Below are 25,001 nucleotides of genomic sequence, written 5' to 3'. Positions count from 1 at the left end.
GGCAGGTTTTGAGTCTCTTTCTGTAGTTTGCCAGCAGGGGGTCTGTATGGAGCTGGAGGGAAAGGTTGTTCCAGGTAGTAGAAGCATTGTAGATCAACCACTACCCAGTTGGTTTTATGTTTTGAGTATAGGTTGAGTTCACCAGCGTGGCATCCCCCTTCCCCGATGTGGATACAAGTGCGCTGGCACCTCTCTTCCCAAGCACTTACTAGGCCCAGAGGTTGCTGTGATATCTACTGAGTACTTTCATCAACTTTGGGATGCCCCCTACCTTGAACATGTGCAGCACGTGCAAGCCTGCCTGGTCTGTCAGTGTTTACATGCAGATCTACTGAGAAAAACAGGCAGTTCCAAGTGGACACTTTTCAGTGGAGCTCAGCAGAGTAAACGTTTCCAGTTCCCCTTGGAACAACGTGAGAGAATTGTGAGGGAACACAACAGTAACACAGTTTGCTTTAATACGCAACAGCAGAAAAGAACCCACAAAGATGATAAAGGGATGCAGGTCTTATTCTCCTGACATGGTTCCGCATCATAACGTAGTCAGTTTGTCATAGGCCCTAGTGCAAGGAAGTAAATAGACCCCTGTACTGTTGTTATACTGTGTGTGCTAGGGCCCTTGTGGTTGTGGGCGGACACAACAGGGGAAGTATGTAACTGGTTGGGAGGTGTTAAGGTGTGGTTATTGACAGTTATGATGTAATCAGAGAACAGCGTGAGATTGTATGCGCAAGAATAAAGACGTACAATCCAGAACTCCTTTGCATGCTCCCAGGCTAAGGAAGATGCTACAACCCCCTCATCCCAGGCCGCTGTTAGAACTGTGAAATGTTGCAAAAATCAGAGATCAGTGGGCCTCTCAGGGCTCTGGGCCGTGGCGTCACTGAACCTGCTGCACTATCAGAAGCTAAGCCCGACACGTCCCCTCTGCCTTAGATGGAGAACCAACATTAAACAAGCATTTGCAATGCAAATTGATCTCGCATTTGTGAGTTTGGGGTATTGGAGTTGTAAATGACAATGTTTTTTACATTTGTCTTTTGGACTGCAATGGAGTCGATGTATGTGGTGTCTAGTAGAATTATGTGGGCTGGATTGGAATTGTTAGTCGTGGAATAGTGTGTGGTGGAATTGTGTTGTATGGAGCGGATTTGTGTAGTGGGATTGCGCTGCATGGTCTGCAGTGGAACTATGTAGATAGTAATTATGTGGTACTGAGTGTACTGGAATTATGTGGAGTGTGATTGCGTGTTATGGGGTATAATTATGTGAAATGGTATTTTGTGTTGTAGAGTGGTATGTAGTGGTGTTTAATTATGTGGTGTGCTATCGAATTTTGTGGGATGATATAGAATTCTGTGGTGTCGATTGGATGCATGTGGTGTGTTGTGTAATTGTGTTGCTGAGACGAATTATGTGGTGTGAATCGCCAATATTTGGAGTTGAACTGTGTGGCATGGAACTGTGTAGATAATGAACACTAACTTGTCGAAAGCAACACACCATAGAAGCAACCACGTTCAACAATCACGCAAGATGACCTATGCCAAAGAGCAAGTATTGAAGAACATATGCACACTAAAGTACATATACTAGAGATACAAAAACATAACCCGAGCACACTGATCCTCAATATTGTGTGTGCATACCAGACCTATGCAGCAACCCTTAGTCCAGGCAGCACAGAGTACTGCTGCAAAACACATTTCAGACAGCTCAGAGCCATGCCACACACACAGCTAAAAAAACAAAAGAGGAAAAGGACCAGTAACATAACATAATTCAATGCATTGTATTCTGAAGATGAAACATTTTGCTGTTCCCAGTGCTTAGGAGCATCTGCTAATAAGGGATAGGGTGCTGAGCAGTGCCTTTCCCTACTTGCGCTGAGAAAGTTATGTTTTACGTCGCGCCACGTGGGCTGTGCTCCCAAAGCGTAAATGAATATTACTGCGCAGGTCATATGCTCCATGCATCCCGGTGGCATTTTGAAAGCATGCCAGGTACATTTAATTGTAAGCTGTTCACTTAATACAAGGCAAGCAAGGCCAGCACTACTCAAGATTGCAAATATGATCTCTAACAAGAGCTGGGCTTGTCTTTATTTTTCCAGAAAAATCCAGGACTGCCCCAATAATCTTGCCTGCTGGCTGTGACAGAAGTCGGTGCATGGCAGCAGGGGTTCGTGTGGCATACTCCTGTACTTTTACCCAAGAAATACTGCCAGTTTCATGTACACATACAATTTGCAGAGTGTGGCAGACTAAGGCCCACTCAGATATTAACACAAATGATCGAATGTTGTTTTTGGACACCTGTGACAAAAGGGACTCTGACACTCAAAACATTTTTTTAAATGTTTTTTACATTGCCTTGCGGAACAGATTAACCCACAATACATAGCTTTTTCTTGTATGATGCTCCTGCAAAAATGCTTCCCTACATTAGAACATTTATGTTATGCTGTCTAGGATCAATGAACATCCTTTCGCTAGAAAACCAGAATAAAGTCTGAGAAAAATGACTCGGAGCTCAAGAAAATAGCCATACACGTTCTCTTTCCAGACATATCATGCCCTTTGTAACATTGAATGGAAGTCTGGCTGGTACTTCAAGAACATTGATGTAACAACCTGGAAATCAAACATTGCAGGACTAAGGAGGGACTAACAAGCCTATTAACGAATCAGAAGCCAGCATTTACGAAGAACAATGGCACAAGCCAATGACAAATATGGGTTGAGAGTGGGCAGGGCTTCTATTCCATACTCCAATACAACAAGCTGCACAGCAGCGCATGCGCTGCCCAGGGGCGGCCTAAAAAGTACTAGCAAAATGTTTTTACAATGCTCAGTCACAATTGTCACCATATTTTGCCTTCTGCTGCTCTCAGACTGCCTCAAAGCCCATTAGTCTAACTTGCATTGGCTCCCATGGCAACATTGCTACCCCTCTCTAGTGCCCACTGTTTGTAAAGGGGCCACAGTGACAAGGCAGGAAAATCAGAGTTACCTGAGAAATAGTGCAGCACCACACGTCAAACCCACAGAAACTGCTCCTAATATATTAGAGCAGTCAACCTCTGTTATGGCTCTGAGGGAATATATAAAAAATCGGACCTCTCAGTCTAATATCTAGCAATGGAAAATATCTAACTTATCAGGGTGTATTGGCGCTTCCATGCTCAGGGTTTCCGGCACACCTACTGATTACCTACATGTCTCTTTTTCTATATTTGTTGCAAAAATAAGCAACTGTTGCCCCAGCATTGACAAAAATATTTAATTATGCTACAAAAAGCTGACTGTTGAATGTTGAATGTTGTTATATCCTGGCTTTCATGTATTCATGCAATCTCTTGCTCTGCCAGTGGAATGTTCATTAGATGATGTGCTACAGAATGTTTTGAGCCAAATGTGAGAAGTTGACCTGGTATTTGATGCTCACTAGTTCTAGTGGTCACCTTGTACCATGCCAAGCAACCCTTATGATGATTGGTTGTAAGTCAACCTTATAGACCAGCTATCCTAGTAGCGAGGACAAAGCAGTCTTAGGCTAAACTCTGTAAAGGCATGTGAAGCAAGCTGTTTTACCATACACAATCCCCTTGAATACCAAATGAAAGGACACCACACAGATATATATTGAAAATATATATATTTATTTACTACAAATATCCCCTATACTCTTTATGAGCACAGAAGCAAATGCGTTAAAACAAAACACAGTTTAAATACACAAAAGTTGCACAATATGGATGAGCCCTAGGGGCCACCTAAACCATATACTAAAATAGTGGTATAAGAACCACCTAGCTGAAAGGAAGTAGGCCTAGGGCCTTGGGAATCGATGGAGCTGTTCGAGACTAACAGTGAGGAAGTCGGGAAAGGCCCGCGGGACTCGGGTGCAGCGCTTAAAGTGCACGCATACACCAATGCAATGTCAATGGTGCATAAAAGTTACAAAGTTAGTGTTCAAGGAACCTTCCGCTTAAACTAGCAAGATGAAACTTTAGACACATACACTAGAGGTGTGTACCAGTGTGGGAACACCGGCGTTGCTGAGTTACCTCACCCACAGGAAGCGGGTGCACAGGTGCGAAGTAGTGTCGGGTTTCGTCACGCTGGTTGATGGTGCTTGGAGCTGAAGATGCTGCAGGCGTCGAGACGAGAAGAGTTCCAGTGGATCCAAGGGTGGATCTGAAGTGGTGAAGACCTGAAAGCAGAGGGGACAATGTTCAAAGTCACTAGCCAGTGACTACCGTGGAACCAGGATGGAACCAGGCGATGTCGGGTGCAAACAGGCGATGAGGTGCAGCTTGTCTCCTCAGCCACATGGACAGGAAGAGGTCGAGGACGTCCATGAGTCGATCACGAGCTGTCCCACAAAGGCTCTAGCTGATGGCGGTGTCGGCAACTTGATTGGGGCAAACAGGCCTTGGCTAATGCAAGCCACGCAGGAAGTGAAGAAAGCTTATCATTTGGACCAGCAAGGTCAGAGCGGGTGCTCCTTTATACAGAAGTGAGGGCAAGTCTGGAGCAACCAGACCCGCAGTGTAAATCGTAGATTTCGTCGCCAAGATGGCCGCTAGCTACGTGGCAAGTGGCCGGGATGGCGCGTCGAGTGGCACAATGCAAAAGGGCCCCACGCAGATCGTGGAGATACTGGGGGGCTGATCTTCAGTGCAAATGCTGCTCGGTTGTGGGGCTTCTCAAACCCCAGAGCACAGCATCGAGGGGGCCTTGGGTGCTGCGCAGTCAGCTTCTCGGGGGTCTTTCGAGATATCCGGTCCCACGTCTCTCGGTGCCTCCACGGGTCCCTTCTTTGCAGGGCCTGTGGATCGGGCTGTGAGATGTCTGGGAGTCTGCGTCTCATTGGGCTCTGGGCTCGGGCAGGAGGCGGCGGCAAAGCAGACATCGAGTTGCTGGATGGTGCCTGTGTTCACAGGGTGGCCACTCCTAGGCCACAAGGGAGATGCTCTTCAGTCTTCTGTGCAGCAGAATGTCGAAGTCCAGTCGTCCTCTTAGTTTCAAGTTGATTTCAGGATGATCTGAGGTGCTATGGCACTGCTCCCACTCTTAGTTACAATCTGAGGGATGGATCACCTGCTAGGTCCCTCCTCTGATTGGGACCAGGAAGGGGGGCGGTTACACCCCCTTTCCTTTGTCCAGCTCCGTGCCAGGACTAGGGCTGGAAAGCCCCAGCACCGGTTTGGACTGGCTTATGCACGAGGACACCTTGTGTGCCCCGGGCATGTCTGATTCTATCAGCCCTGTCCTACCCAATACACAAAATCCTGTCTGGGGTGGTGCTCGCACCTCCCAAAGCAGGAAACCCTTTGTCCAAGTCTCCCTCGCTGGAAGGACTCCCAGCAGCAGGAGGACAGACTTGTGTCTGTGGTGGCAGCATCCATTTTGTGATGCTGAGGCTCTGGTTAACTTTAACCGGGGTTCAGGTTATGTACATGTCGTGTCCCTCTAGAAGGGTGGAATGCTATCCCCGTCAACAGGACTGTCGAGGGGATAGTATTCCAAATCATATGACACCTTACTCCACATGTTTTGATAAAGCCAATCCAAAGTTAGCATATAACCGCGAGGATTATAATGCACTTAAGAGTATATGGTATGGCAATATCCCGGAACAGCTAAGGGAGTTGTTCCCGACAGCTGCAGATGGGCTCAGCTCGTGCCAGAGCGTCATCTCACATGAAACCAAGCACTCTGCCTCCAGGATTGCTGAGACCTTCCATAGGAGTGGCTTATAGGTTAACATGTGTCCAGTTAGGGTTAGATATAGGGTTACTATATCTAAGTAAGAGGGGATTACACCAACTTACCCCAGCTGAGTGATCAGCCAGTTGTGTCAAATTTGGAGGCCAGGCCAGGGGTGGCACAATACATGCTGCAGCCCCTGGTAGGCCTTGGATACACCTATGTCCTGGGTACCTGGAGTACACTGTTACAGGGGCCTATAAGGTGAACCAGTTCCAATTCGTAATGCACCTAGAGTGCATTGGCATTAATTTTCGAGAGAGAACAGCAGGCTGTGGGTCTGATTAGCAGGCCCACAGCCATATTAAGTTATAAACCAGTGAAGCAAAAAGCAAACATTTGGGGTGACCATAGGATAGCAGACCCTACTCTCCTACACCAGAGATGGCATTGGAGAAGGGCTGCGCAGCATGCTGGCTGCTCCTGGTGGGGTCTTATACTGAATTGAACTGAATGGCTTGTAACTTGCTACTAATAAACATCTAAAGATCGTTCACACTTCTGGACTAAGTTACAATCAAGTTACCATAAATGTCGTTAACATACACACAACAGAGGCAAAATAAAGAAAGGGCCAAACACGCAGAACAAAGAGAAAGTACAAACATCCGTATGCATGTGGACACATAATTAATACATGTCATGTACTAACATCCACATTAAACACAGGTACCAATATAATTGCAGAAAGAGCTCACGCGCCCTCCTGGAAAGGAGCACTAGAACACATACCCTCAAGCACAAAACCTGAATACACTCAGCCCCATCCAAGGCCTATGCGAGGTATCGATTGTCAGACAAGAGGGGGAGAGGAAAGACAAAAGGCAGCGACAGAGGATGCTGCCAGTGGCAGCACCTGAGGTACAAATGCCTCCTTCTTGCAGTGTCTGATGCTGCTCGGGTTCCCGTTACCGGCTGGGCCTGCCCAGCTCTCACCATCCGCACACATCCGTGCCCTGGAAGCACACCCAGCTGCCTCGCGCTTCACAGTGGCTCACTTCAGCTTGGGAAAACAATGAGGCATTAAAAGCCAAACCTAGGAAAACAAGCAGTCGTGAGTGTTCCGGCAGCTCCGAAAGTGAAAGCACGCACTGCGTGCTGAAGGTAAACAAAGCAGTCGTCCTGCCTCAAGTAGGACAAACTCAATAAAAAATATGGGGGCATATCATCAAGGGACGGCGATAAATAACGCAAAGCGCGCTTAGCGCTTTTTTATTTATCGCTGTGTATCTCTGGAATTTATCGCCCTGGTAGCGAGTTATTAACAACGCGTTTCTCCAGGGCGATAAAAATTCCAGAGATAGCGGGGAAATCGATGTTCCCTGCAAAACGGCGATAACCTTGCTGATATGATCCTGTGGTCATGCGACATCAGCAATATTTGCAAGGTTGTACTGCCCAGTGATGTCCACTTTGCATCTTATTAGAGATGCAAAGGGAGGCGTCGGGTAAAAGGTGCTTACATGCATGTTAGCACCCACTTGTAAATAGGGCGAAAAGATTATCTCCCCTTTTTTGGCTTTTAAAGCCAAAAAAGCGTAGATAATGCCCTTGTTAATATGCCCCATAGTGCTTACTGTGTAGGAACCGAAGTAAAGAGGCCAGTAGCCATCGGAGGATACAAATGACATGGCTGTACGAAGGAGGGACTAACAAGTCTATCAAGGAATCAGACGCCAGCCTTTACCAAGGACAAAGACACAAGCCAATGAAAAATATGGGTGGGGCTTCTCCGTACTCTACCTACAACAGATCGCCAGAGCAGCGCTTGTGCGCTGGCTCAGGCTCAACCTAAAAATGATGCGGGCAGTAGCATTTGTAGAAGACTCAATAACCTCTAGGCTTTGTTCTTTATCACATTCCTTAGTTGTGTGTGTAGATTAGTAAAGACAAACAATTGAAAATGTCAGGGTGATTTTCCTCTATTAGTTTTCACTGTCAAACATTATTAAAAGCTATTTTGGTAAAATATCAACCATGTGTCACCGGACCATGCCTTGGTGATGCACATGACTACGGATGAAAAATACAGCTAAGAAACAGAATGCAGAAGTGCAGCCTTTATGCATGGTAAGATTTGTGAGAAAAATGCCAAAAAAAATGACAGCTATTTTGTTTGCTTTAATAAATGTGGCAAAACATATTAAAAGAATCTTACAATAGGATAATGTACTAATTAATAAGTGCGACAAAACATTATCCTTTGAGGCATTCAATTTCTAAACATTCGTTTTCTTAAGTTGTTCAGTCTCGCCAGGGAATGTAGAAAGGTCTACACTGGCCCTCTATAATTGGTCCTTTTTAGGTCTCGCCCTGGAATTCGCATCCGAAGGATGCGTCCAGGGTCGGAGACTTATAGCTGCCTGACACCGGGGAATGAGGGACACAAAACTGTGACGAGCGTGGATTGAGCTGCGTGCACGCGCGTCAACATTCACGCATGCGCACATCACAGCCGCGCACATCACAGTCACAGCCACACCTCCTCCCTCCCCCCCCCTTCGCCGCCGCCGCCGCACCTACACACACACACACAGAGCAGGCTGTTCACAACACATGCACACGCAGGCAGACACTAGCGCACACATACAGACACACACTACACCTCCCCAGGCGGCCCCCCCCCCCGCCCGCCGCCGCCGCCGCCCCCCAGCCGCCGCCGCCCCCGCCCCCCCAGCCGCCGCCGCCCACACACGAGAGTACACGCACAGACAATCCCCCCGCCCCGCCCCGCCTGCAAGCTCTCACTTACCGGCTCGGTGTGCAGGTTCCTGGGCCGTCTTTTGGCACGCCGCAGGGGTCTCCTCACCACTCGGGAGCCCCGTGTTGCCTCTGTTACCATGCAGTCTGCCCTCGCTCTTTCGCCCGGTCTCTCTGAAGCGCCCCGGGACTTCAGCGTGAAGCCTGCATGTTTCGGACGTCCTCCTCGGCAGTTACTTCCTGTTTCTTTGACGAGCCCCGCCCACGTCCAAACAAAGGCTGCCTGACTTCCAGAGTGCGCCCGCGATGAAGAGACGGCCATTTTGTCAGCACACAAGCACCTAGCACTGTGTTTATTTGCATACTGGACTGTCACTGTGCTTTCGGTAACGACGTACAGCTTCGGAGACTGCACACGTTGTAAGCATATTGTGGTGCACGTACAACAGACAGCTGAGTGCATAATCAATCTATGTGAGCAAAGAACATGTTTTCATAACCCTTGCTATCCTTTCCATTTAATTGTTTTGTTCCATTATTTGATTACATTTCCTGATATTTGACAAATGATTTCCGTGTACATGCAGAGGATTAAGCAATTGCAGTGAAAGGACACGCTTATGATGCTATCGCTAATTCTGTTGTTTTATGTATGTCCTGGTGAAATTTCTGTTACACAGTGTAATCTCAGTTAATTTCTGGCATTTGCTTTACATTTGTGATGAAATCATGGCAATTACGTGATTACACCGTGACCAGATCAAGTAAAGAAGCTTCTGTTCGGGTCAATATCCCATGGCATAAACACAGGAAACAAGGTTTGCAAAGAGAACGTGTGCAGATGCTGTTCGTGCACGCGTGATTTTGCGACTTTTTCTTAGTGCAAAATATGTCCTTGTATCCAAGAATGAATGCGAGGATGTACATGGCAAAACAGCTGCCAAATGCTGGACCGATGTTTTTTTGTTATTTCGTGTACTTATTGAAGAATTCCATGTATTTTTTGCAAAAGAATTTACGCAAATATCGCACACTCCTAATATTATATTACATTTCCTATTAATTATCACACACCATTTGCACACAATTGCTAAGGTTATTCTTTCTGAAGGATTTATCTTCATGTTGGGTTTTTTGTTTTCATTATGACGGAAATGAACCTCAACTACGCAGCTAGGGCATGTTTAAAAAAAAATTATTTCTGAATGCAGTGCACATTTTGTGCCTTGCTTCTCTTGGAGCGTGGGGACGCAGAGCCTACATGGAGTGGCTGTATAAAGGACATAGCACCACTTTTTATTGAATAGAAGGTCAATATTTTATTAAGCGTAACATGAGCATACGTGCATAGAGGATGGGCTGGTGGAAGGCTGGGAGAGAATTACAGGCAGTGATGCGGAGAATTTCCCCGTGTTCGTTGATTACAGTTTCCAAGCAGCTGTGAGCACCAAGAGATTACGGTGCGTCCCCTCTTGTTCCTTGAAGACTCTTACTCTAGCGCTCTCTAGTTTGCTGTCTTGCCTGTGGGCATTTGTCCCCAGCCAGATTGCATCTTTAATCTGTGTGGTTTCTGCATGTCGTAAACTCTATCCCAATATTAATAGCTTTTTCGTTTTTTTTTCCTTTCTAATTTACATGCGCTTAATTTATTTCATGCCAGCCTTTTAAATCAGAAACGCGCTCCGATTAAGGTCCATTGAGAGCTTTACATTACTGTTGCATGTGTGAGTGCAGAGTGCGTGCAGAGTGACAGTGAGTGCAGAGTGCGTGCAGAGTAACAGTGAGTGCAGAGTGAGTGCAGAGTGAGTGCAGAGTGACAGTGAGTGCGGAGTGACAGTGAGTGCGGAGTGACAGTGAGTGCGGAGTGACAGTGAGTGCAGAGTGACAGTGAGTGCAGAGTGACAGTGAGTGCAGAGTGACAGTGAGTGCAGAGTGCGTGCAGAAACAGTGAGTGCAGAGTGTGTGCAGAGTGCAGAGTGCGTGCAGAGTGACAGTGAGTGCAGAGTGACAGTGAGTGCAGAGTGACAGTGAGTGCAGAGTGCGTTCAGAAACAGTGAGTGCAGAGTGCGTGCAGAGTGACAGTGAGTGCAGAGTGCGTGCAGAGTGACAGTGAGTGCAGGGTGAGTGCAGAGTGCGTGCAGAGTGACAGTGAATGCAGAGTGAGTGCAGAGTGACAGTGAGTGCAGAGTGAGTGCAGTGACAGTGAGTGCAGAGTGACAGTGAGTGCAGAGTGACAGTGAGTGCAGAGTGACAGTGAGTGCAGAGTGACAGTGAGTGCAGAGTGCGTGCAGAAACAGTGAGTGCAGAGTGCGTGCAGAGTGACAGTGAGTGCAGGGTGCGTGCAGAGTGACAGTGAGTGCAGGGTGAGTGCAGAGTGACAGTGAGTGCAGAGTGACAGTGAGTGCAGAGTGACAGTGAGTGCAGAGTGACAGTGAGTGCAGAGTGCGTGCAGAAACAGTGAGTGCAGAGTGCGTGCAGAGTGACAGTGAGTGCAGAGTGCGTGCAGAGTGACAGTGAGTGCAGAGTGCGTGCAGAGTGACAGTGAGTGCAGAGTGCGTGCAGAGTGACAGTGAGTGCAGGGTGAGTGCGGAGTGACAGTGTGTGCAGAGTGACAGTGAGTGCAGAGTGCGTGCAGGGTGACAGTGAGTGCAGAGTGCGTGCAGAGTGACAGTGAGTGCAGAGTGCGTGCAGAGTGACAGTGAGTGCAGAGTGACAGTGAGTGCAGAGTGACAGTGCGTGCAGAGTGACAGTGAGTGCAGAGTGACAGTGAGTGCAGAGTGACAGTGAGTGCAGAGTGACAGTGAGTGCAGAGTGCGTGCAGAGTGACAGTGAGTGCAGAGTGCGTGCAGAGTGACAGTGAGTGCGGAGTGACAGTGCGTGCAGAGTGACAGTTAGTGCAGAGTGCGTGCAGAGTGACAGTGAGTGCGGAGTGACAGTGCGTGCAGAGTGACAGTGCGTGCAGAGTGACAGTGAGTGCAGAGTGACAGTGAGTGCAGAGTGCGTGCAGAGTGACAGTGAGTGCAGAGTGTGTGCAGAGTGACAGTGAGTGCAGAGTGCGTGCAGAGTGACAGTGAGTGCAGAGTGCGTGCAGAGTGACAGTGAGTGCAGAGTGAGTGCAGAGTGACAGTGAGTGCGGAGTGACAGTGAGTGCGGAGTGACAGTGAGTGCAGAGTGACAGTGAGTGCAGAGTGACAGTGAGTGCAGAGTGAGTGCAGAGTGAGTGCAGAGTGACAGTGAGTGCGGAGTGACAGTGAGTGCGGAGTGACAGTGAGTGCAGAGTGACAGTGAGTGCAGAGTGACAGTGAGTGCAGAGTGACAGTGAGTGCAGAGTGACAGTGAGTGCAGAGTGACAGTGAGTGCAGAGTGCGTGCATAAACAGTGAGTGCAGAGTGCGTGCAGAGTGCAGAGTGCGTGCAGAGTGACAGTGAGTGCAGAGTGACAGTGAGTGCAGAGTGCGTGCAGTGACAGTGAGTGCAGAGTGCGTGCAGAGTGACAGTGAGTGCAGAGTGCGTGCAGAGTGACAGTGAGTGCAGAGTGACAGTGAGTGCAGAGTGACAGTGAGTGCAGAGTGACAGTGAGTACAGTCACTCAGCACCACCACATTATCACTCAGAACCACCACAGCACCACTCAGAACCACCACAGCACCACTCAGCACCACCACAGCATCACTCAGCACCACCACAGCACCACCACAGCACCACCATAGCACCACTCAGCACCACCACAGCATCACTCAGCATCACCACAGCCCCATTCAGCACCACCACAGCCCCATTCAGCAGCACCACAGCATCACTCAGCACCACCACAGCACAAATATGTTCTCTCAATGTTTCAAGCTTTATTACAAATGTCACAAAAAGATGTTAATATTTCACTTCTGTTCTTGGATTTCGTTACAATAAAATACACTGAACATAATCTTCACAAAAGTTATTTACAAAAGTTTAAGCTATTGCCATTATAAATTACAATCACTTTTATTAAGTATTAAAAAAAATTAAAAGCCATTGTTATTTGTAATATCAATACATCTAAGTCACGTAAATACAAATGTTGCATTACAAATGCTATAGGTGTCACATTTGCGAAAGTTATAACTATTGGCATTGTAAATGACAAAGCTATTAATTTAGCTATTTTCAAAACCAACACATAAATGAACATTTGGTGAATTACCATTAAAATATTTGACTTTTTTACTAAGATATTATTGTACTCTTTTATGCAAACAAAATTTAGATACTGCATAAATAACTTTAATAAAACATATTTTATATATAGCTTTTTATGTAAAAAAATAACTATAGCACAAAGCAAAAAACAATTGCCATTTACAATGCTAATAGCTCAAACTTAAATAATGCGAGACCTATTGCATTGCAAATGCTTGTTTATATTGCCTTGAATAAAAGTTAGTGTGGTAGTCTGTTCCAAAACCGAGCACCATAATTGATACAAGTTCAGGCCCAATCATTGAACACATGTTAATTTGAAATAAAATTAGTATTCATTAAAATCAATTTTATATTAACTTTTATATCTGAAAAGACTTTTCAGGTAGTATGTCATTTGTAAAGTGCACTGTCACCCACACGGATATCCTGGCGTTCAGTAGGTATGTGTGCCTAGTCCTGCCTAGGGTAGGTTGGTTGAAAAGCCAGGTCTTCAGCTTCTTGCAGAATTCAAGTAGAGAGGAGGAGGCTCTGATGTGGGGCGGGAGGTCGTCCAGCTTTAGGAGTTACGTAAGAGAATGTCCGTCCTCCTGATGTGGTTCTGTGCATGCACTAAATGTGTGCAAGTAGGAGTCTTGCAGAACGGAGGTGTCTGGGTAATTGGTGTAAGGAGGTGTAACTGTTCAGGTAGGAAGGCCTAAGTTGTATAGTGCCTTGAATATGTGTGGAAGTAAGTTAAAATGTGCACGTTTGTGTATCAGGAGCCAGTGGATCTCCCTGAGGTGTGGTGTGAATCAAATTCCATGTGGGAGGTTGAGGATGAGTCTGGCTGCTGAGTTCTGAGTAAAGTGCACAGAGTTCTGTGATCGGTTTAGTGTTACATTATTTTGGCTAAACCTATGTCAAGAATGTGCAATGAGATAATATGTGCATTACTAAGTACAACAATACTTTTGGATGGTGAAATTTGTTGGTCTCATGTCCAATAGTGTCGAGGCTATGGTGGCTATCTTGGATTGGGCGATATTATATTGTCCGAAATAAGAGTTAGACTGCTTTTTTCTGTTTGAACATAGAGTATCATAATTGATGCAACCTCGCGTCACACATTCGTTTACTGCAATACCACTAAGAACACCATGGGCTCCAATCACCCTGAAGGGCGAGTGGACAATGGAGGAGGCGATGGACTACTTTGTTCCTTTCTCACCTATCTCAGATGTGGAATTGTATTGTAATGTGGTAGAATGGCATCGCTCACAATGCCTCCTACCAACAAAAAACCAATGGCTAACCTGGGGGATGGTCCAAACTGTGACAGACAGCTGAAGTCAAGCAATGGCTAAAGGGGCTGCCACAATGCCCCATTTCAGGTGTGCTGCTTGTGGCAGGAGCAATAATGTGAATAGCACTTCAAGAACCTATGGCTGAAACTGGCTGTATACCTAATAGTGATGGACGGAATGCTTGAATTAATCTCGACCACTTGTAATTATTTGGGGCCGCATCACAGTCCATCATTATTTTGAACACCATGCCACCTCTGTTTGGACCCATCCATATGCAAATCAGTCTAGACCCAGTCCACCCCAAACCGCCTGGCCATGTCCTCCCTGAACTGGAACACTATCAACCCAGGACCTGTTTCACCCTAGTTAGGGTTCATCAGGCAGGTTTAGCTTGATTCCAGTGACACAGTGTGCACAGGACCCACGTCTGGACATACAGACCTCATATGTGGCAAAACAGGGACATATACAAACAAAAGTGATGGATGGAATGCTTGAATAAATCTCAGCCACTGTAATAAGGACGAAACCGCTCCTGGTTTGCTTGGTTTTCAGTTCAGGGAAGATCTGGCCTTGCGGTTCAGGTGGGAACAGGGTCAAGACTGATTTGCATATGGCTGAGGTAAAATTGTGTGTGAAAAATGATGGATTCGGATGCGGGCGAGAGATTGCCAGTGGCTGGTATCAATTCATGCATTCCATCCATCATCTTGTTTTTGTGTAAAGGGACTGATCTAAAGCCCTTTATGTGCAGGAAGGGGTCTCTTCCTGCACATAAACAATCATTTAAAAAAATAAATGTATTCAGCAGCACAAATAGAAGTTTCAATGCAGACACTAGGCTACTACATTTAGCATCAGTGCTGGGAGAAATGCAGGACTGCACCATATTGTTGTAAATATGGTGCTGCCCTGTGTTTCTGAAGTGCTGAAGTTGAACTAGGGTGCATGAGGGCCACTACGCTCAAATTATGACTGTGGTTCACTATCCAACCACGGTCAGGGGGCACCTGTTTTCCTTCATTGCACTAGGGCACGGGTACTCATAGTACGGCCCGGCAAGCCTTCCTTGGCGGCCGACGGACCTTGCAGACATTGTACCTGTGTTTAAAAAAAAAGAAGAAAATCAAGAGTGTCAGCAAGCACTGCCGCAGCAGCGCGGACTCCGAGGCATTCTGCTCTATGGGGGGCGGGCAATTCACAACAAAGCCTCATTAAAAAGTAAATGGTCTTTCAAAGACCTGTGAAGTACTTGGGTGCGGCTGTGTGTGTGACCAGGAAGATGGAGTGAGGTGTCAGAGGGAGACAGACACAGAGAGGCAGAGGGAGGAAGACAGAGGGAGGGAGACAAAGGGAGGGAGACAGAAGGAGGGAGACAGAGACAGGCAGAGGGAGATCGAGAGAGAGAGGGAGACAGAGAGGGAAAGAGAGGGAGAAAGAGAGAGAGGGAGGGAGACAGAGAGGGAGGGAGACAGAGGGAGGGAGACAGAGGGTCAGAGACAGAGGGAGACAGAGAGGGAGACAGAGAGGGGGACAGAGAGGTAGACAGAGAGATAGACGGAAGGACTGAGACAGAGGGAGACAGAAAGGGAGACATAGGGCGACAGACAGAGGGCGACAGACAGAGGGAGACAGACAGAGGGAGAGAGACAGAGAGAGGGAGACAGAGAGAGGGAGAGGGAGGGAGACAGAGAGAGGGAAACAGAGGGAGACAGAGAGAGGGAGTCAGAGAGAGAGGGAGACAGAGGGCGACAGACAGAGGGAGACAGGAGGAGACAGACAGAGGGAGAAAGAGGGAGACAGACAGAGAGAGGAGGGTGACAGAGGGAGGGATACAGAGGTAGGGAGAAAGATAGAGGGAGACAGAGGGAGGGATACAGACAGAGGGAGATAGAGAGATAGTCAGAGGGACGGAGACAGAGGGAGACAGAGGGCGACTGACAGAGGAAGACAGACAGAGGGAGACAGACAGAGGAAGACAGACAGAGGGAGAGAGACAGAGAGAGGGAGACAGAGAGAGGGAGAGGGAGGGAGACAGAGAGAGGGAAACAGAGGGAGACAGAGAGAGGGAGTCAGAGAGAGAGGGAGACAGAGGGCGACAGACAGAGGGAGATAGGAGGAGACAGACAGAGGGAGAAAGAGGGAGACAGACAGAGGGAGGAGGGTGACAGAGGGAGGGATACAGAGGTAGGGAGAAAGATAGAGGGAGACAGAGGGAGGGATACAGACAATGGGAGACAGACGGAGACAGAGGGAGGGAGACAGACAGAGGGAGGCAGAGGTAGAGAGAGAGAGGGAGTGAGACAGATAGAGGGAGACAGAGGGAGGTAGACAGACAGACGGAGACAGACAGAGGAAGACAGAGGGAGGGAGACAGAGAGAGAGAGAAAGAGAGAGAGAGAGAGAGAGAGAGAGAGAGAGAGAGAGAGAGAGAGAGAGAGAGAGAGAGAGAGAGAGAGAGAGAGAGAGAGAGAGAGAAAGATGTGTGTATGCCGAGTCTGGTGGCTCAGTGGAAGGCGTCCGCTGCAGGGGCCTGTGTTCAACCTCATGGTCACAGTTTTATTTTTTGCTCTAGACCCGCCTCCCTCCCCCACTGGCCCCGCCCCCACAGGTGCGGCCCTCGGCCACAAATCACACTGTTAATTTGGCCCCCGATAGAAAGTTTGTGAGTACACATGCACTAGGGCCTCAGGGAACCACTTAACTCAACTGAACGAAAATCGAAAGCAAATTACATTTCTTGGGCAATCCTGTGGATGTGGCATGAGGGGAATAAAAATCACATTAAAACCAGACCGTGTGAGGGAAAAACACCCATACCTGCACTGGAGCACCTGCATGCAGGACTGGCATCAAGCAGAAGACATAGCACCGCTTCCCAAGTCTGTTTCATTAACCACTCTTACTTTGTGAATCCACTACATGTTTAACCATGAACTAGACACTATAGGAATTTATTGAGACTTCTACTCATTTTGTAATTATCATAAATAAATAAACATCTGCTACAAATATAAATATACACTACATCAATAAACTAATAAGAGTTGTTTAAACGGCACCTTCTGGCCCTGAGCCATCACTTTCTGGAGCAAAAATTGAAGTTCAAGTAGAGCTTCCTGAGCTATCACCAACATGTTTCGGTCGCTTCATCGGTTAGGGTAACTAGATCAGTAATCAGCCTTATTTTCTGTTGCGCTCTGCTGCAATCAACCATTTTTACGGTCTGGCTTGACAGCGCAGCTCTAGCCAGACAATTTTGTCAGCATCACCCACATGTTGAGCGCCCGGAGTACATGTTTTGATTGGGCAGAAGTTGTGTGCTACCACAAAAAGTTATTCCCATCCCCACAGCTGTGATCATTTTGTTTATTTATCCCGCTGCCCAAGCTTGAACTTTCAGGGGCAAAAACATGACATTCTAATGCTATTAAAGTCTCTTAGATAACTAAATAAGTGATGTCACTTTTTTCTGTCAGCAACATAAATGGAAGCAGGGCAATAATTAAGTTTACGTCTGGCTTGACAGAGCAACTGTCACCGAACCTTTCAGCCTACATCAATATTATCCTACAGTTCTTTGCTTCCACACAAATACAAATCCATTCACATGCAATTTACTTGTAATGCTTCACATTACCATACAACATTGCGTTAAAGTCGGACTTATTGACATGGTCAGTGCTTGTTCTAATAGCAGTAGTTCGCATGGTTCTTTTTCCAATTATATGGCTTATCGATTTATTATATTTAATTACGTAATGTATTGCTTCATTAAAATATTTATGAGTAATTAATGCAAACTGAAACGTTTGTATTTTGCAGTTTAAGCAGTACACACTCCATTTTGATAGTGGTTTAAGAAGCGCTACCATCAATATGGCACTCTCTCTAGGAGAACTTAGCAGTCCAATGATTAACACATGGATCTGAGGTTTTTTGAAAAAAATAATAACCTGATTTTTTACAGCGTTTGATATTGTACTTTTATTTCAAAGCACCTTATATAACAGGCATTGCTAATATAAGATGTAATGGCACTCACTTTAACGACCTCTGAACATTGATTTGGTGTTACCAGGATCTTAACTCGTGGCCTACAGACCACCGCCGGTGCCATCAGCAGAAACTAACTCACCGAGCCATCTTGCTTGATCAATCAATCAATCAATCAATCAACAGCATTTGTAAAGCGCGCTACTCACCCGTTAGGGTCTCAAGGCGCCGAGGGGGAGGGGGGGTCGCTACTGCTTGAACAGCCAGGTCTTGAGTTGTTTCCTGAAGGAGAGATGGTCCAGGGTCAGCCGTATGTGAGTGGGGAGGGAGTTCCATGTCTTGGCTGACAGGTAGGAGAAGGATCTTCCTCCGACGGTGGATTTGCGGATTCTTGGGACGGAGGCGAGGGCGAGGCTGGCGGTTCGGAGCTGGCGGGTGGGTGTGTAGAATGTGAGGCGGTTGTTGAGGTACTTCGGGCCCGTGTCGTGGGGAGCCCTGTGTGCGTGGGTGAGGAGTCTGAATGTGATCCTCTTGTTGACGGGGAGCCAGTGCAGGTCTTTCAGGTGAGCAGAGATGTGGCTGTGGCGAGGCATGTCCAGGATGAGTCGTGCTGAGGCGTTCTGAATGTGCTGGAGTCTTTTCTGGAGTTTGGCTGTGGTTCCAGCGTAGAGGGTGTTCCCGTAGTCCAGACGGCTGGTGACGAGGGCCTGGGTGACCGTCTTCTTGGTTTCGGTGGGGATCCATCGGAAGATCTTTCGGAGCAGGCGCAGGGTGTTGAAACAGGATGACAAGACGGCGTTGACTTGCTTGGTCATCGTGAGGGAGGAGTCCAGGATGAAGCCCAGGTTGCGTGCGTGGTCTGTTGGCTTGGGTGCGGTCCCCAGGGCAGGGGGCCACCAGGAGTCGTCCCAGGCGGAGGGAGATGGTCCGAGGATGAGGACTTCCGTCTTGTCTGAGTTCAGTTTCAGACGGCTGATCTTCATCCATTCTGCGACGTCTTTCATTCCTTCCTGGAGGTTGGCTTTGGCGATGGCAGGGTCGTTGGTGAGGGAGAGGATCAGCTGGGTGTTGTCGGCGTATGAGATGATGTTGAGGTTGTGTTGGCGTGCGATGGCTGCAAGAGGGCTCATGTAGACGTTGAAGAGGGTGGGGCTGAGTGAGGATCCTTGTGGAACGCCGCAGATGACTTCGGTGGACGCGGAGCGGAACGGGGAGAGGCGGACTCTCTGGGTTCTTCCGTCGAGGAACAAGATGATCCATTCCAGGGCCGCTCCTTGGATTCCGGTGTTGCAGAGGCGCTGTATCAGGGTTCGGTGGCATACGGTGTCAAAGGCTGCTGAGAGGTCCAGTAGAATGAGGGCCGCAGTTTCCCCGTTGTCGAGCAGGGACCTGATGTCGCCGGTGGCTGCGATGAGGGCGGTCTCGGTGCTGTGGTTTGCTCAGAACCCGGACTGTGAGGGGTCGAGGGATCCGTTGGTCTCGAGGAAGGCAGAGAGTTGTCTGTTGACGGTCTTCTCGATGACTTTGGCAGGGAAGGGGAGGAGCGAGATGGGGCGGAAGTTCTTCAGGTCCGTGGGGTCAGCGGTGGGTTTCTTCAGGAGGGCGCTCAACTCTGCGTGTTTCCAACTCCCTGGGAAGGTTACGGATGCAAAGGAGCTGTTGCTGATGTTCCGGAGTTGGGGTGCGATGATGGAGGCGGCTTTGTTGAAGATGTGGTGTGGGCAGGGGTCGGTAGGGGATGCAACATCCCCCAAATTTCTTGTGAAGAAAAATAAGTTAGTATACAATTATCATTGTAAGAAGTGAGACACATCCCTTTTATCACTTTTTTAATGCACTATAACTTTTCTATTTATCGTTTTAATTACTTTTTCAAAGGACACCAACACATCGTACAAAATGTATTATTTAATTTATTCATTGAAACGCATTCTTTCTAAAATAAAACTTATTGGTTTTTATTTTAGATGTACTAATATTTAACAATGTGGGCAAGCATACCACTGGAGAAGTTTCCTCCAGTTAATATAAGGATTTTCTAATTTGCCAAATGTACCTCATCTAAGGACAATTTCTATGCCTGGCGCTGATTAGGGATTTAGCAATCCTTCCATTTATTACAGAACTCAGTTGGCTGGGTTTTAGATATAGATGATTATAATTCAATGCCAATGTTAGTAACATCACTGTAATAATCTGCAACAGATATTGCTAAAAACTCTTTTTTTTACATTTAAGTCTGTGTACATTCCATGATGCCTAAAAACTTAAAAACTGCCCCAACAACACTAAGGGAGTCATTTGCAGTATGGAGAGTTGGCCATCACCTCCACCTTCCCGACGCAACCTGGTCGCCACACCTAGATATCCTCACCATGTAGGCGAATACCATGTTTGGCAAATATTTGTTTGTTTTTCAACAATAAGTTCGGAAAGCAGTTTATTATCTACATTATGTCTAACTCAAGACAGGTCACGCCAGGAACTTGCAAACTTGTTAGGGAGGATCACATGGAAAAAGCAAATTCAATGTCTAATTGACTGCGCCTGATTCCAGGCATCCACAGCTTCAGCCCCTCATAGCTGCCTGTCATCTATAGAAAGTACAGCTCCATATTGTGCAATAGTGCAAGAAAGGTCCACATCCAAAAGAAACCCTGGACTGGCTGAATGCAGTGGAAGACTGCCTGCTCCAAAGGCCAGTGCCTGGGATACCACACATCTCTACAATGCCCATTTGTTACCACATTGTCCACCTTCATCATTAAATGACCTCAGATAAAAGCACCTAGGACCTTCGGCTCGCTCCGCTAACCTCTTCCACCTCGTCATCCTTCGCTACATTATGTAGCAGACTCCTCGTAACGTATTCATGCTCAGACGGAGCGAGGGTACATATCCAGGAGAACCAATATTAGGACAAGAAACTCTGATCAGGTCTTGAATCTATAGTAATGCATTGGTTGGTAAAGAAATTTCAAACATGATCATTTGTGAGTTTTATAATATTTATTATGTTTCAAATAAAAATTCCCAGACAGTAACCCAAATATTTCATGGAGATGTTGGAGTTTTCACTGAGTAGACAGAAAAAAAATCGAAGATAAAAAAAATCTCTTTTTGCACATTTTAACTCAATGGACTTTGTGATAGGTTAAAATTTCCATGGAGAAGTTTGGCTCACTGGTTAGAGGAGGCAGACCTGGAAGCAAAGGTCAGCCCGGGACCAGGGTTCAATTCCCGGCTCAGCGGGGGCTTGAGTCCTAAAAATGTACATGGACTCGACAATTCTCGCTCCGGTGCCTACTCGATTCACGGGTTCACACTCTGCGACTCTGGGCAATAGCTTGCTTAATCTCCACAACGGCCCCTCTCGGCGGGATGCCTGGCTTTCACCTTGCGGATACCCTGCCGGGGTTATCTCACAGGGGAATACCAGGACGGGTTCCCTAAGCAAGCGCTTAGAAACCGCTCGGTGATTTGCGCTATATAAATTCCTGTACATTTACATTTACATTCCATGCATACTTTTTCTTGGTTTGCTGAATATACAATTATATCAGACTGTACATGTAAATAAAGATTAAGACACATTATTATGAACTTGTCAGTCAGACTCTGAGCAGTTATTTAATAAAAACAATAAACTATAATGTAAAATGTAATTGTAGTTTGATACAAGCATATTTGATTCCAATGGTTTCATGATGAAACCAATATCACAGGGCGTTTCTAAACAAAGGTGAGTTGAAGCATGATTCGTAAGACTGATTTCATTAGTGTATTGACCATTTGACGCATCGCTATTACATCATGATGTGAAAAAGTGTTAGAGATAGTTAAGTTAGTTAATTGTGATCTTGTTCCTTCTCCCAAGTCTGGAAAGGTTGTTCGCATTGACTCCTATTGTTTCCTAACAGTGTGTGTGCATCTTTATCATTTGCAGTCCTTGAAGCGAGAGGATGTGTTTATTGTGTCCAAGTTGTGGAACACCAAACATCACCCGGAGGACGTGGAGCCATCCTGTCGAGTCTCTCTGGAGAAGCTCCAACTGCAGTACCTGGACCTGTATCTCATGCACTGGCCTCTTGCATTCAAGTAAGCATCACATTGGACAACATTCAATTACCATATCCCTTGAACTGCCTCAGGATTTCTCATGAACTTTAACTTCCAATTGCCTTTAGATGTTCTAGGGCCATATAGTTAGTGACCAGGATGGTGACCATTAATGTGGTGACAAAGCCGTAGGTCTGCTTGTTGGTGGTGATAGCTGCTGGCTAGTGCTCCTTGATCTCACAGTGACCTTGAAAATGGTCTGTCTTGGGCATCTCCTTCCCATAGTCTCCACAAGTTGTCTGAATTTGCTCCATGAGTTTCCAGTGTTCTTCTCCGGCAGAGTCAGTTTATGCGGGTGCTCGCTTCACATATGATCCTCTTCCAGTTCTCCATCGGGTTCCCAGGGGTTCATGCTGGTCTAGCACCTCTGCTGCTGAGCATCTCTGGGGTGTTGGGTTTGACACCGCCTTCCACCGGTCACCTTCCTCCTTCATCTGGAGGTGCTGCCACTGACCCACATTTGTAGCATGAATAGGTCTTACCGAGCCTTGATGGACTGGTTTTCACTTCTGTGACTCATACTGAACCCTCCTAGTATAGATTTGGTTTTCTACTTCATCTCCTCTTTTGGATCTCGGGCTCAATTGTGACTTTCTTTGCTCACCTGGGACTTTCCCCATTTTGCTACCTGTAGTTCTTTCTTTTGGGTTTTTCCACCTATTGCCTTAACTTTCAACATCACTAGTGCTATTCCAGCGTTCTCTTTTGTGATAAAACGGAACATTTTGTCTTCCATACCTTCTAGAGTTCACCATTCAAGGATTAAAGTATAAAATGTCTCTTAAATAGTCTTCCTTTCTTGACTCTTTCGCCTTAGAAATCTATTCTTTACTCTGCTGGGTGGTGTCAGTCCCTCAGCTGCATCGCATCATTCTGCTTGACCTCAGCTGGCTTCCACGTTACATTTCCATTCCATCTCAAACATGCTGCAATACTTTCAGGCTTCAGCACAGCTTGTGTATTTAGGGTAGTAAGGTTCGTCTTACACACTGATAGTGCACGTATGTAAGGTTCGTCTTACACAGTGATAGAGCAGGAATGTAAGGCTCGTCTTACACTGATAGTGCAGGTAAGTAAGGTTCGTCTTACACAGTGATAGTGCATTTATGTAAGCTCCGTCTTACACACTGATAGTGCATGTATGTAAGCTCCGTCTTACACAGTGATAGAGCAGGAATGTAAGGCTCGTCTTACACTGTGATAGAGCAGGAATGTAAGGTTCGTCTTACACAGATAGTGCATGTATGTAAGCTCCGTCTTACACTGTGATAGAGCAGGAATGTAAGGCTCGTCTTACACTGATAGTGCAGGTAAGTAAGGTTCGTCTTACACACTGATAGTGCATGTATGTAAGCTTCGGCTTACACACTGATAGTGCATGTATGTAATCTCCGTCTTACACAGTGATAGAGCAGGAATGTAAGGCTCGTCTTACACTGTGATAGAGCAGGAATGTAAGGTTCGTCTTACACTGATAGTGCAGGTATGTAAGGTTCGTCTTACACTGTGATTGAGCAGGTATGTAAGGCTCGTCTTACACTGATAGAGCAGGAATGTAAGGCTCGTCTTACACACTGATAGTGCATGTATGTAAGCTCCGTCTTACACACTGATAGTGCATGTATGTAAGCTCCGTCTTACACAGTGATAGTGCATTTATGTAAGCTCCGTCTTACACTGATAGTGCAAGTATGTAAGGTTCGTCTTACACTGTGATTGAGCAGGTATGTAAGGCTCGTCTTACACTGATAGAGCAGGAATGTAAGGTTCGTCTTACACAGTGATAGAGCAGGAATGTAAGGCTCATCTTACACTGTGATAGAGCAGCAATGTGAGGTTCATCTTACACACGGATAGTGCATGTATGTAAGCTCCGTCTTACACACTGATAGTGCATGTATGTAATCTCCGTCTTACACAGTGATAGAGCAGGAATGTAAGGCTCGTCTTACACTGTGATAGAGCAGGAATGTAAGGTTCGTCTTACACTGATAGTGCAGGTATGTAAGGTTCGTCTTACACTGTGATTGAGCAGGTATGTAAGGCTCGTCTTACACTGATAGAGCAGGAATGTAAGGCTCGTCTTACACACTGATAGTGCATGTATGTAAGCTCCGTCTTACACACTGATAGTGCATGTATGTAAGCTCCGTCTTACACAGTGATAGTGCATTTATGTAAGCTCCGTCTTACACTGATAGTGCAAGTATGTAAGGTTCGTCTTACACTGTGATTGAGCAGGTATGTAAGGCTCGTCTTACACTGATAGAGCAGGAATGTAAGGTTCGTCTTATACACTGATAGAGCAGGAATGTAAGGCTCATCTTACACTGTGATAGAGCAGCAATGTAAGGTTCGTCTTACACACTGATAGTGCATGTATGTAAGCTCCGTCTTACACACTGATAGTGCATGTATGTAAGCTACGTCTTACACAGTGATAGAGCAGGAACGTAAGGCTCGTCTTACACTGTGATAGAGCAGGAATGTAAGGTTAGTCTTACATTGATAGTGCAGGTATGTAAGGTTCGTCTTACACTGTGATTGAGCAGGTATGTAAGGCTCGTCTTACACTGATAGAGCAGGAATGTAAGGCTCGTCTTACACTGCTAGTGCAGGTATGTAAGGCTCGTCTTACACTGCTAGTGCAGGTATGTAAGGCTCGTCTTACACTACTAGTGCAGGTATGTAAGGCTCGTTTAACACTATGATAGATAAGAATGTGAGGCGTTTCTTACACTGCTAGTGCACGTATGCAAGGCTCATCTTACACAGTGATAGAGCAGGAATGTAAGGCTCGTCTTACACAGTGATAGAGTAAGAATGTAAAGCTTGTCTTACACAGTGATAGAGCAGGTATGTAAGACACGTCTTACACTGATAGTGCAGGAATGTAAGCTTTATCTTAAACTGATAGTGCACTTATGTAAGGCCCATTTAACACT

General features: G+C 46.5%; 1 protein-coding gene across 1 annotated transcript in view; it reads left to right on the top strand.

Annotated features, from left to right (window-relative positions):
* LOC147726150 (aldo-keto reductase family 1 member A1-A-like) overlaps positions 1-25,001 on the top strand; it is a 315,836-nt gene that overhangs the window by 173,490 nt on the left and 117,345 nt on the right. Inside the window, exon 4 of the mRNA XM_086960256.1 lies at positions 21,884-22,035. Coding sequence (XP_086816382.1) covers positions 21,884-22,035 — 152 coding nt within the window. The remainder of the gene's footprint in view (positions 1-21,883; positions 22,036-25,001) is intronic.

This window comes from Lissotriton vulgaris, chromosome 3_1 (assembly GCF_964263255.1).
Source record: "Lissotriton vulgaris chromosome 3_1, aLisVul1.2, whole genome shotgun sequence".
Taxonomy (NCBI): Eukaryota; Metazoa; Chordata; class Amphibia; order Caudata; family Salamandridae; genus Lissotriton; species Lissotriton vulgaris.
The sequence above is the reverse complement of the archived record's forward strand: the minus strand, read 5'-3'. Positions and strand labels throughout refer to the sequence as shown.